This window comes from Engystomops pustulosus, chromosome 10, assembly GCF_040894005.1.
Source record: "Engystomops pustulosus chromosome 10, aEngPut4.maternal, whole genome shotgun sequence".
Classification (NCBI taxonomy): Eukaryota; Metazoa; Chordata; class Amphibia; order Anura; family Leptodactylidae; genus Engystomops; species Engystomops pustulosus.
This window is the reverse complement of record NC_092420.1, coordinates 83,863,735-83,876,525: the sequence shown is the minus strand read 5'-3', so window position 1 is coordinate 83,876,525 and position 12,791 is coordinate 83,863,735. Positions and strand designations below refer to the sequence as shown.

At 45.7% G+C, this 12,791-nt stretch overlaps 1 protein-coding gene across 1 annotated transcript in view; it reads right to left on the bottom strand.

Annotated features, from left to right (window-relative positions):
- The window catches only part of PRKACB (protein kinase cAMP-activated catalytic subunit beta), a 48,806-nt gene extending 37,564 nt beyond the window's left edge, over positions 1-11,242 (bottom strand). Inside the window, exon 1 of the mRNA XM_072128580.1 lies at positions 11,030-11,242. Coding sequence (XP_071984681.1) covers positions 11,030-11,075 — 46 coding nt within the window. The 5' untranslated portion in view covers positions 11,076-11,242. The remainder of the gene's footprint in view (positions 1-11,029) is intronic.
- Between the last annotated feature and the right edge of the window lie 1,549 nt (positions 11,243-12,791).

The window sequence follows — 12,791 nt, the reverse complement described above, 5'->3', positions numbered from 1 at the left end:
ACTTGTGACGCAAATCTTTGAGCCTGTGGATAAGCGGTGCCATGTGTATCAGGTAGCTGCTCATCTCCCCCAGCTCAACCTTCTGACAGCAGTATTATAGTATTGTTCTGTGTCAGGCTTCTGGGGTAGTGAACCCCCTGGACCACCGCGGACGATGACACAAGCCGACACCTGGGACCGTAGTCTAAGTGGCACCCGGTTTTCACCAGAGCCCACGGCAAAGCAGGATGGTCTTGCTGCAGCGTGCTGCCACCAGCTTGTTCCACAGGCGTGACGGAATCACTAGATAGTCTCAGGTCGGGTCAGGGCAGGCGGCAATGATACAGGATCAGGAACGGAGCTGGAGGTCAGGGCTGGCAGAGAAGAAGAAGGGTCAAGGATAGGTCCGGGGTCACAATGAATGAAGACAGTGGGAAGCTTTCTCAGTGGCATGAAGCTCAAAGATCCGGCGGGGATTGCTGGGAGCATCCGGTCTTAATAGGAACCTGGGAAGAGGCCAGCACCAATCAGCTGAGCGATGGCCAGCTGGGACGGGAGCAGGAACGTGGAGAGGTAAGCGAGTCCGGACCGGGGTGCCGCCACGGAGAAGGGCAGATCTTGCAGATGTAATATGTAAAAGTAAAATATTACAAATATCTGAATTTGTGTAAAACTGTCCCCCCCCCCCCAGGGAACTTAAAGGGCTATGCCCATGAAAAAAAATTCTCAAAGTTCAATCCCCCCCCAGTGATGTTCACACCAATGAAGATCAGTTTTAACCCCTTACTTTTGAATTTTACTCAGTCTTATTGCTGTTTTAGCTCAGTGTAAGATTCCAGAGTGTGAGCGGGGACTCTCTAAGCAGACACTTCACAATTCCTCTGTGCTATGAGACGTAGTGTGCTGTAGCTGTAGAAACTTATTTGCAACTTGTCTGTATTAAAAAAAATTATGGCAGCTTTGCACATCTCCATAGTAACAGACAACAACATTGTAGTCAGATCCCTGAAATTCTACTCCCTTCCATTTGCCACCAATTTCTATGGAAGAAGAATCTCCGTATTTCCCACAGTATCGAATCAGAGCGGCTTCCTATGGAATGGGGAGGGGCAAGGAAAGCTCACCCACTCCCTCCCGCACCGGGCAATATTCTGCGCCCGGGTAAGTTTGCGCTGTCTAATAGGCTTCTATGTTCAAGGGTTGTTGCAAAGATTTACTTGACAAACACCTATCCTTAGAATAGATCATCAATATCGGATTGTCAGGGGTGCCCGACATGTTGCCAACGAGTGCAGTGAACAAATTACAGAGAACAGCGCCACACACAGTATACTGGCTACGCTTGGTATTGCATCTCCGTCCATTCACTTTAATACGGGCACTTACACATTGCAACTGGGGGCGTGATCAAAACAAGATTAAATCAAAAAGAAAAATTCCCGATTTCGCCGCATTTGGCGCAGTATTCGCCCTAGAAAAGCTGTGTGAATTTCACAGCTTGCACACTGGTAAACTTATACGAGATACAAGCATAACAAGAGCGCGCGCCAACTCCATCGACGACTCGAATACAGAACAAAGTGCCAGAGCAATGCCAAGCATGTGTCCTGCTACTGGATGCCAAGTACCAGCCGTCTGTCCACATCTCTGTTTAGCACACAGCGACGCCGGGCGCACAAACCGGTTTATGGGAAGTTGACAAAACACGCGGCAGAGAAAAAGAAAAAAAAAAACATGGACGCGCGAGGATAAAGGACAATCCCTAGAAAATCACATCGCACCGCAGAATGCCAGGAGGCTCATTCTTCACACAGATGTGTCATGTACGGCCATATTCACACATGTCTGTGGCAAAAAGGAATACAAACCAAGTGAAGGGTATTTTACACAGCTACCTGCACACGGAGGCGAGGATATGCTGCAGAAACGCGTTACATTTGGCAACAGACGACCAAATGTTAAAGGAAATCTACCGATCATACAAGTACATGTATGAAGTATGTGCACAAGTCCTAAAAGTTACACACACACCCTGGTCAGAAAAATAAAGGGAACACAAACAACACAATGTAACTTCAAGTAGGCAACTAGTATCCATGTGTCTGCTCTGCCAGAAAGACTCAATGAGGGCCCGACGTACACAAGTCAGTACTGTGCTCACAGGCGTTGTAGGGAGCCCATGCACACAACTGAGCCTCATCAGGAGCATGACCAGGCATTGTAGGGAGGTCATAAAGGTACGTGGAGGCCATAGACACTACTGAGCCTCATCAGATGTATGTCCCTGTGTGTAGGGAGGTCATACAGGCACGTGGAGGCCACAGACACTACTGAGCCTCATCAGATGTATGTCCCTGTGTGTAGGGAGGTCATACAGGCACGTGGAGGCCACAGACACTACTGAGCCTCATCAGATCTATGTCCCTGTGTGTAGGGAGGTCATACAGGCACGTGGAGGCCACAGACACTACTGAGCCTCATCAGATGTATGTCCCTGTGTGTAGGGAGGTCATACAGGCACGTGGAGGCCACAGACACTACTGAGCCTCATCAGATGTATGTCCCTGTGTGTAGGGAGGTCATACAGGCACGTGGAGGCCACAGACACTACTGAGCCTCATCAGATGTATGTCCCTGTGTGTAGGGAGGTCATACAGGCACGTGGAGGCCACAGACACTACTGAGCCTCATCAGATGTATGTCCCTGTGTGTAGGGAGGTCATACAGGCACGTGGAGGCCACAGACACTACTGAGCCTCATCAGATGTATGTCCCTGTGTGTAGGGAGGTCATACAGGCACGTGGAGGCCACAGACACTACTGAGCCTCATCAGATGTATGTCCCTGTGTGTAGGGAGGTCATACAGGCACGTGGAGGCCACAGACACTACTGAGCCTCATCAGATGTATGTCCCTGTGTGTAGGGAGGTCATACAGGCACGTGGAGGCCACAGACACTACTGAGCCTCATCAGATGTATGTCCCTGTGTGTAGGGAGGTCATACAGGCACGTGGAGGCCACAGACACTACTGAGCCTCATCAGATGTATGTCCCTGTGTGTAGGGAGGTCATACAGGCACGTGGAGGCCACAGACACTACTGAGCCTCATCAGATGTATGTCCCTGTGTGTAGGGAGGTCATACAGGGACATGGAGGCCACAGACACTACTGAACCTTATTTCCTTCTCAAAAGCCTTTCCACTGAAGTTGCTTTTCCAATTTAATTAACTTGAGTATTACTCCAAATCCAGATATTCATAAGATACTACTTTTGATTTTCAGTGATATTTTTTATGTTTTCTTGTTCTCAACACATTCCACTATGTACTGAATAAATAATGGTCACATTTCATTCATTGCAATCTAGGATGTGGGATTTTAGTTTTCTCTATTTTTTTAACAGCTCCATACATTATACCAGCAGTGGCACTGATCACATATATAGTACCAGCTCCATACATTATACCAGCAGTGGCACTGATCACATATACAGTACCAGCTCCATACATTATACCAGCAGTGGCACTGATCACATATATAGTACCAGCTCCATACATTATACCAGCACTGGCACTGATCACATATACAGTACCAGCTCCATACATTATACCAGCAGTGGCACTGATCACATATATAGTACCAGCTCCATACATTATACCAGCAGTGGCACTGATCACATATATAGTACCAGCTCCATACATTATACCAGCAGTGGCACTGATCACATATACAGTACCAGCTCCATACATTATACCAGCAGTGGCACTGATCACATATATAGCACCAGCTCCATACATTATACCAGCAGTGGCACTGATCACATATATAGTACCAGCTCCATACATTATACCAGCAGTGGCACTGATCACATATATAGCACCAGCTCCATACATTATACCAGCAGTGGCACTGATCACATATATAGCACCAGCTCCATACATTATACCAGCAGTGGCACTGATCACATATATAGTACCAGCTCCATACATTATACCAGCAGTGGCACTGATCACATATATAGTACCAGCTCCATACATTATACCAGCAGTGGCACTGATCACATATATAGTACCAGCTCCATACATTATACCAGCACTGGCACTGATCACATATACAGTACCAGCTCCATACATTATACCAGCAGTGGCACTGATCACATATATAGTACCAGCTCCATACATTATACCAGCAGTGGCACTGATCACATATATAGCACCAGCTCCATACATTATACCAGCAGTGGCACTGATCACATATATAGCACCAGCTCCATACATTATACCAGCACTGGCACTGATCACATATATAGTACCAGCTCCATACATTATACCAGCAGTGGCACTGATCACATATATAGTACCAGCTCCATACATTATACCAGCAGTGGCACTGATCACATATACAGTACCAGCTCCATACATTATACCAGCAGTGGCACTGATCACATATTCAGTACCAGCTCCATACATTATACCAGCAGTGGCACTGATCACATATATAGTACCAGCTCCATACATTATACCAGCAGTGGCACTGATCACATATATAGCACCAGCTCCATACATTATACCAGCAGTGGCACTGATCACATATATAGCACCAGCTCCATACATTATACCAGCAGTGGCACTGATCACATATATAGCACCAGCTCCATACATTATACCAGCAGTGGCACTGATCACATATATAGTACCAGCTCCATACATTATACCAGCAGTGGCACTGATCACATATATAGTACCAGCTCCATACATTATACCAGCAGTGGCACTGATCACATATATAGCACCAGCTCCATACATTATACCAGCAGTGGCACTGATCACATATATAGTACCAGCTCCATACATTATACCAGCAGTGGCACTGATCACATATATAGTACCAGCTCCATACATTATACCAGCAGTGGCACTGATCACATATATAGCACCAGCTCCATACATTATACCAGCAGTGGCACTGATCACATATATAGTACCAGCTCCATACATTATACCAGCAGTGGCACTGATCACATATATAGCACCAGCTCCATACATTATACCAGCAGTGGCACTGATCACATATATAGCACCAGCTCCATACATTATACCAGCAGTGGCACTGATCACATATATAGTACCAGCTCCATACATTATACCAGCACTGGCACTGATCACATATATAGTACCAGCTCCATACATTATACCAGCAGTGGCACTGATCACATATATAGCACCAGCTCCATACATTATACCAGCAGTGGCACTGATCACATATATAGTACCAGCTCCATACATTATACCAGCACTGGCACTGATCACATATATAGTACCAGCTCCATACATTATACCAGCAGTGGCACTGATCACATATATAGTACCAGCTCCATACATTATACCAGCAGTGGCACTGATCACATATATAGTACCAGCTCCATACATTATACCAGCAGTGGCACTGATCACATATATAGTACCAGCTCCGTACATTATAACAGCAGTGGCACTGATCACATATATAGCACCAGCTCCGTACATTATACCAGCAGTGGCACTGATCACATATATAGTACCAGCTCCTTACATTATACCAGCAGTGGCACTGATCACATATATAGTACCAGCTCCATACATTATACCAGCAGTGGCGCTGATCACATATACAGTACCAGCTCCATACATTATACCAGCAGTGGCACTGATCACATATATAGTACCAGCTCCATACATTATACCAGCAGTGGCACTGATCACATATACAGTACCAGCTCCATACATTATACCAGCAGTGGCACTGATCACATATATAGTGCCAGCTCCATACATTATACCAGCAGTGGCACTGATCACATATATAGTACCAGCTCCATACATTATACCAGCAGTGGCACTGATCACATATACAGTACCAGCTCCATACATTATACCAGCAGTGGCACTGATCACATATATAGTGCCAGCTCCATACATTATACCAGCAGTGGGACAGCACGTATATAGTGCCAGCTCCATACATTATACCAGCAGTGGGGCTGATCACATATATAGTACCAGCTCCATACATTATACCAGGGTTTACAGAGAATGGTCCAAAAAAGAAAAAAAATCCAGTGAGTGGCAGTTCTGTGGGCGGAAATGCCATGTTGATGCCAGAGGTCAGAGGAGAATGGGCAGACTGGTTCGAGCTGATAGAAAGGCAACAGTGACTCAAATCGCCACCCGTTACAACCAAGGTAGGCAGAAGAGCATCTCTGAACGCACAGTACGTCGAACTTTGAGGCAGATGGGCTACAGCAGCAGAAGACCACACCGGGGGCCACTCCTTTCAGCTAAGAACAGGAAACTGAGGCTACAATTTGCACAAGCTCATCGAAATTGGACAGTAGAAGATTGGAAAAACGTTGCCTGGTCTGATGAGTCTCGATTTCTGCTGCGACATTCAGATGGTAGGGTCAGAATTTGGCGTCAACAACATGAAAGCACGGATCCATCCTGCCTTGTATCAACGGTTCAGGCTGGTGGTGGTGGTGTCATGGTGTGGGGAATATTTTCTTGGCACTCTTTGGGCCCCTTGGTACAACGCCACAGCCTACCTGAGTATTGTTGCTGACCATGTCCATCCCTTTATGACCACAATGTACCCTGTAACATCTGATGGCTACTTTCAGCAGGATAATGCGCCATGTCATAAAGCTGGAATCATCTCAGACTGGTTTCTTGAACATGACAATGAGGTTACTGTACTCAAATGGCCTCCACAGTCACCAGATCTCAATCCAATAGAGCATCTTTGGGATGTGGTGGAACGGGAGATTCGCATCATGGATGTGCAGCCGACAAATCTGCGGCAACTGTGTGATGCCATCATGTCACTATGGACCAAAATCTCTGAGGAATGCTTCCAGCACCTTGTTGTATCTATGCCACGAAGAATTGAGGCAGTTCTGAAGGCAAAAGGGGGTCCAACCCGTTACTAGCGTGGTGTACCTAATAAAGTGGCCGGTGAGTGTACAGCAGCTCCATACATTATACCAGCACTGGCACTAATCACACATATAGTACCAGCTCTATACATTATACCAGCAGTGGGACTGCCCGTATATATACACCAGCTCCTTACATTATACCAGCAGTGGGTCTGATCACATATATAGTACCAGCTCCATACATTATACCAGCACTGGCACTGATCACATATATAGTACCAGCTCCATACATTATACCAGCACTGGCACTGATCACATATATAGTACCAGCTCCATACATTATACCAGCACTGGCACTGATCACATATATAGTACCAGCTCCATACATTATAGAAGCAGTGACACTGATCACATATAATATCTGTATACATTATACTGGCAGTGGGACTGATTGTATATATAGTACAAGCTCCATACAATATACCAGCAGCAGCACTAATCACATATATAGCACCAGCTCCATACATTATACCAGCAGTGGCACCATTATCTGGTTTGGAGAGGGCGGTGGCATCGTTCATGGTCATATCTATAGGTTGTAGTTTATGAGGAGGTGTAAAGAGGTTAAGCACTCCTTATTTAATGCATGATGTAAGATTACTAGAATGAATATCCATCTATGACTATATATGGTACGCACATAAGTTATATAATTGTATTACCGAACATTTCATATTCTCCGGCTATATACACAGTACAGGACTATATATACAGCAGTGACAGTGCCCCGGTATATACACAGTACAGGACTATATATACAGCAGTGACACTGCCCCAGTATATACACAGTACAGGACTATATATACACAGCAGTGACAGTGCCCCGGTATATACACAGTACAGGACTATATATACAGCAGTGACACTGCCCCAGTATATACACAGTACAGGACTATATACACAGCAGTGACAGTGCCCCGGTATATACACAGTACAGGACTATATATACAGCAGTGACACTGCCCCAGTATATACACAGTACAGGACTATATACACAGCAGTGACAGTGCCCCGGTATATACACAGTACAGGACTATATATACAGCAGTGACAGTGCCCCGGTATATACACAGTACAGGACTATATATACAGCAGTGACACTGCCCCGGTATATACACAGTACAGGACTATATACACAGCAGTGACAGTGCCCCGGTATATACACAGTACAGGACTATATATACAGCAGTGACAGTGCCCCGGTATATACACAGTACAGGACTATATATACAGCAGTGACAGTGCCCCGGTATATACACAGTACAGGACTATATATACAGCAGTGACACTGCCCCGGTATATACACAGTACAGGACTATATATACAGCAGTGACAGTGCCCCGGTATATACACAGTACAGGACTATATATACAGCAGTGACGCTGCCCCAGTGTATACACAGTACAGGACTATATATACAGCAGTGACGCTGCCCCAGTATATACACAGTACAGGACTATATATATACAGCAGTGACACTACCCCAGTATATACACAGTACAGGACTATATACACAGCAGTGACACTGCCCCGGTATATACACAGTACAGGACTATATACAGCAGTGACACTGCCCCAGTATATACACAGAACAGGACTATATACAGCAGTGACACTGCCCCGGTATATACACAGTACAGGATTATATACATCAGTGACACTGCCCGGGTATATACACAGTACAGGACTATATACATCAGTGACACTGCCCCGGTATATACACAGTACAGGATTATATATACAGCAGTGACACTACCCCAGTATATACACAGTACAGGACTATATATACACAGTGCAGGACTATATATACACAGTGCAGGACTATATATATACACAGTGCAGGACTATATATACACAGTGCAGGACTATATATACACAGTGCAGGACTATATATACACAGTGCAGGACTATATATACACAGTGCAGGACTATATATACACAGTGCAGGACTATATATACACAGTGCAGGACTATATATACACAGTGCAGGACTATATATACACAGTGCAGGACTATATATACACAGTGCAGGACTATATATACACAGTGCAGGACTATATATACACAGTGCAGGACTATATATACACAGTACAGGACTATATATACAGCAGTGACAGTGCCCCGGTATATACACAGTACAGGACTATATATACAGCAGTGACAGTGCCCCGGTATATACACAGTACAGGACTATATATACAGCAGTGACAGTGCCCCGGTATATACACAGTACAGGACTATATATACAGCAGTGACACTGCCCCAGTATATACACAGTACAGGACTATATATACAGCAGTGACACTGTCCCAGTATATACACAGAACAGTACTATATATACACAGCAGTGACACTGTCCCAGTATATACACAAAACAGTACTATATATACACAGCAGTGACACTGTCCCAGTATATACACAGAACAGGACTATATATACACAGCAGTGACACTGTCCCAGTATATACACAGTACAGGACTATATATATACAGCAGTGACGCTGCCCCAGTATATACACAGTACAGGACTATATATATACAGCAGTGATACTGCCCGGTATATACACAGTACAGGACTATATATACAGCAGTGACACTGCCCCAGTATATACACAGTACAGGACTATATATATACAGCAGTGACACTGCCCCAGTATATACACAGTACAGGACTATATATATATATATATATATATATATATATATATATATATATACAGCAGTGACACTGCCCCAGTATATACACAGTACAGGACTATATATACACAGTACAGGACTATATATACACAGTACAGGACTATATATACACAGTACAGGACTATATATACAGCAGTGACACTGCCCCAGTATATACACAGTACAGGACTATATATATACAGCAGTGACACTGCCCCAGTATATACACAGTACAGGACTATATATACACAGTACAGGACTATATATACAGCAGTGACTCTGCCCCAGTATATACACAGTACAGGACTATATATACAGCAGTGACAGTGCCCCGGTATATGCACATTACAGGACTATATATATACAGCAGTGACACTGCCCCAGTATATACACAGTACAGGACTATATATACAGCAGTGACACTGCCCCAGTATATACACAGTACAGGACTATATATACAGCATTGACACTGCCCCAGTATATACACAGTACAGAACTATATATATACAGCAGTGACACTGCCCCAGTATATACACAGTACAGAACTATATATATACAGCAGTGACTCTGCCCCAGTATATACACAGTACAGGACTATATATACAGCAGTGACTCTGCCCCAGTATATACACAGTACAGGACTATATATACAGCAGTGACTCTGCCCCAGTATATACACAGTACAGGACTATATATACAGCAGTGACTCTGCCCCAGTATATACACAGTACAGGACTATATATACACCAGTGACTCTGCCCCAGTATATACACAGTACAGGACTATATATATATACAGCAGTGACAGTGCCCCAGTATATACACAGTACAGGACTATATATATACAGCAGTGACGCTGCCCCAGTATATACACAGTACAGGACTATATATACACAGTACAGGACTATATATACAGCAGTGACTCTGCCCCAGTATATACACAGTACAGGACTATATATACAGCAGTGACAGTGCCCCGGTATATGCACATTACAGGACTATATATATACAGCAGTGACACTGCCCCAGTATATACACAGTACAGGACTATATATATACAGCAGTGACACTGCCCCAGTATATACACAGTACAGGACTATATATACAGCAGTGACTCTGCCCCAGTATATACACAGTACAGGACTATATATACAGCAGTGACTCTGCCCCAGTATATACACAGTACAGGACTATATATACACCAGTGACTCTGCCCCAGTATATACACAGTACAGGACTATATATATATACAGCAGTGACACTGCCCGGTATATACTCAGTATTAGTCCTGGTATGGGTACTGTTGAGGCTGCGGCCTGGCCGGGTCTCAGTCCCCGGTATTTCCCAGCTGTCTCCCCCGGCCTCCATCCCTCAGCCCCGGAGCCTGCAGGCCGCACTCACCGCTCTCTATCTCGTTCCCCTTCTTGGCGGTGGCGGCGTTCCCCATGGCTGGGAGGCTCGGGGCGGGGTGCGCTGTGTGCTGGGGCCGCTGCCCGGCGCTGTCCGTCTCTCTGCTCCGCTCCACCGACCTATCCAGCAGCCGCCGCCTCCGCCACACGTACAGCTAAAACGGCCCCGCCGGAAGTGACGTCCTGACTGCCCGACGGCACGGAGGGGGCGGGGTGTTGTCACGGGAGACACCGTAGACCCACCTCCTGTCACTGCGGCCTCCACTGCATATACACAGACCTGCACTGCATACTATACCCCGGCCTCCACTGTATACACAGACCTGCACTGTATACTATACCCCGGCCTCCACTGTATACACAGACCTGCACTGTATACTATACCCCGGCCTCCACTGTATACACAGACCTGCACTGTATACTATACCCCGGCCTCCACTGTATACACAGACCTGCACTGTATGCTATACCCCGGCCTCCACTGTATATACAGACCTGCACTGTATACTATACCCCGGCCTCCACTGCATATACACAGACCTGCACTGTATACTATACCCCGGCCTCCACTGTATACACAGACCTGCACTGTATACTATACCCCGGCCTCCACTGTATACACAGACCTGCACTGTATACTATACCCTGGCCTCCACTGTATGCTATACCCCGGCCTCCACTGTATACACAGACCTGCACTGTATGCTATACCCCGGCCTCCACTGTATACACAGACCTGCACTGTATACTATTATACCCCGGTCTCCACTGTATACACAGACCTGCACTGTATACTATACCTCGGCCTCCACTGTATACACAGACCTGCACTGTATACTATACCCCGGCCTCCACTGTATACACAGACCTGCACTGTATACTATACCCCGGCCTCCACTGTATACACAGACCTGCACTGTATACTATACCCCGGCCTCCACTGTATACACAGACCTGCACTGTATACTATACCCCGGCCTCCACTGTATACACAAACCTGCACTGTATACTATACCCCGGCCTCCACTGTATACTATACCCCGGCCTCCACTCTATACTATACTCCGGCCTCCACTGTATACTATACCCCGGCCTCCACTGTATACACAGACCTGCACTGTATACTATACCCCGGCCTCCACTGTATACACAGAGCTGGCTGTATACTATCCTCCAGCCATCAAAAGTAATCAACTGTGATGGGCTACCTATATACTGAGGGCATGTGCTAGGCTACCTATATACTGGGGGCATGTGCTAGGCTACATATATTGGGGGCATGTGCTGGGCTACCAATATACTAGGAGCATGTGCTTGGCTACCTATATACTGGAGGCATGTGCTGGGCTACCTACATACTGGGGGCATTTGCTGGGCTACCTACATATTGGGGGCATGTGCTGGGCTACCCATATACTAGGGTTGTGTACTGGGCTACCTAATTACTAGTGGCATGTGCTGGGCTGCCTATATACTTGGGGCCTTTTAGAGGCTGCAGAGGGAGGTCACTTTAGACATCCTTATCTTCAGTTCTTCAGCACTAAAAAACTTTTGGGTGTCATATTAAAGACAACAATTTCATCTTTCAGATCATATTATGGTTGTGGTTTTTACTTATAGATCCAGGCACCATGACTGTGGTAATCTTCTTATATTTCTTAGCCATGGTCTCCTTCCTTCTAAAATCAACATTAAAATTATGCTACTGAACTAGAAGGACCCTGGGGGTGTTACCAGAGTCCCTCCATGCAGTA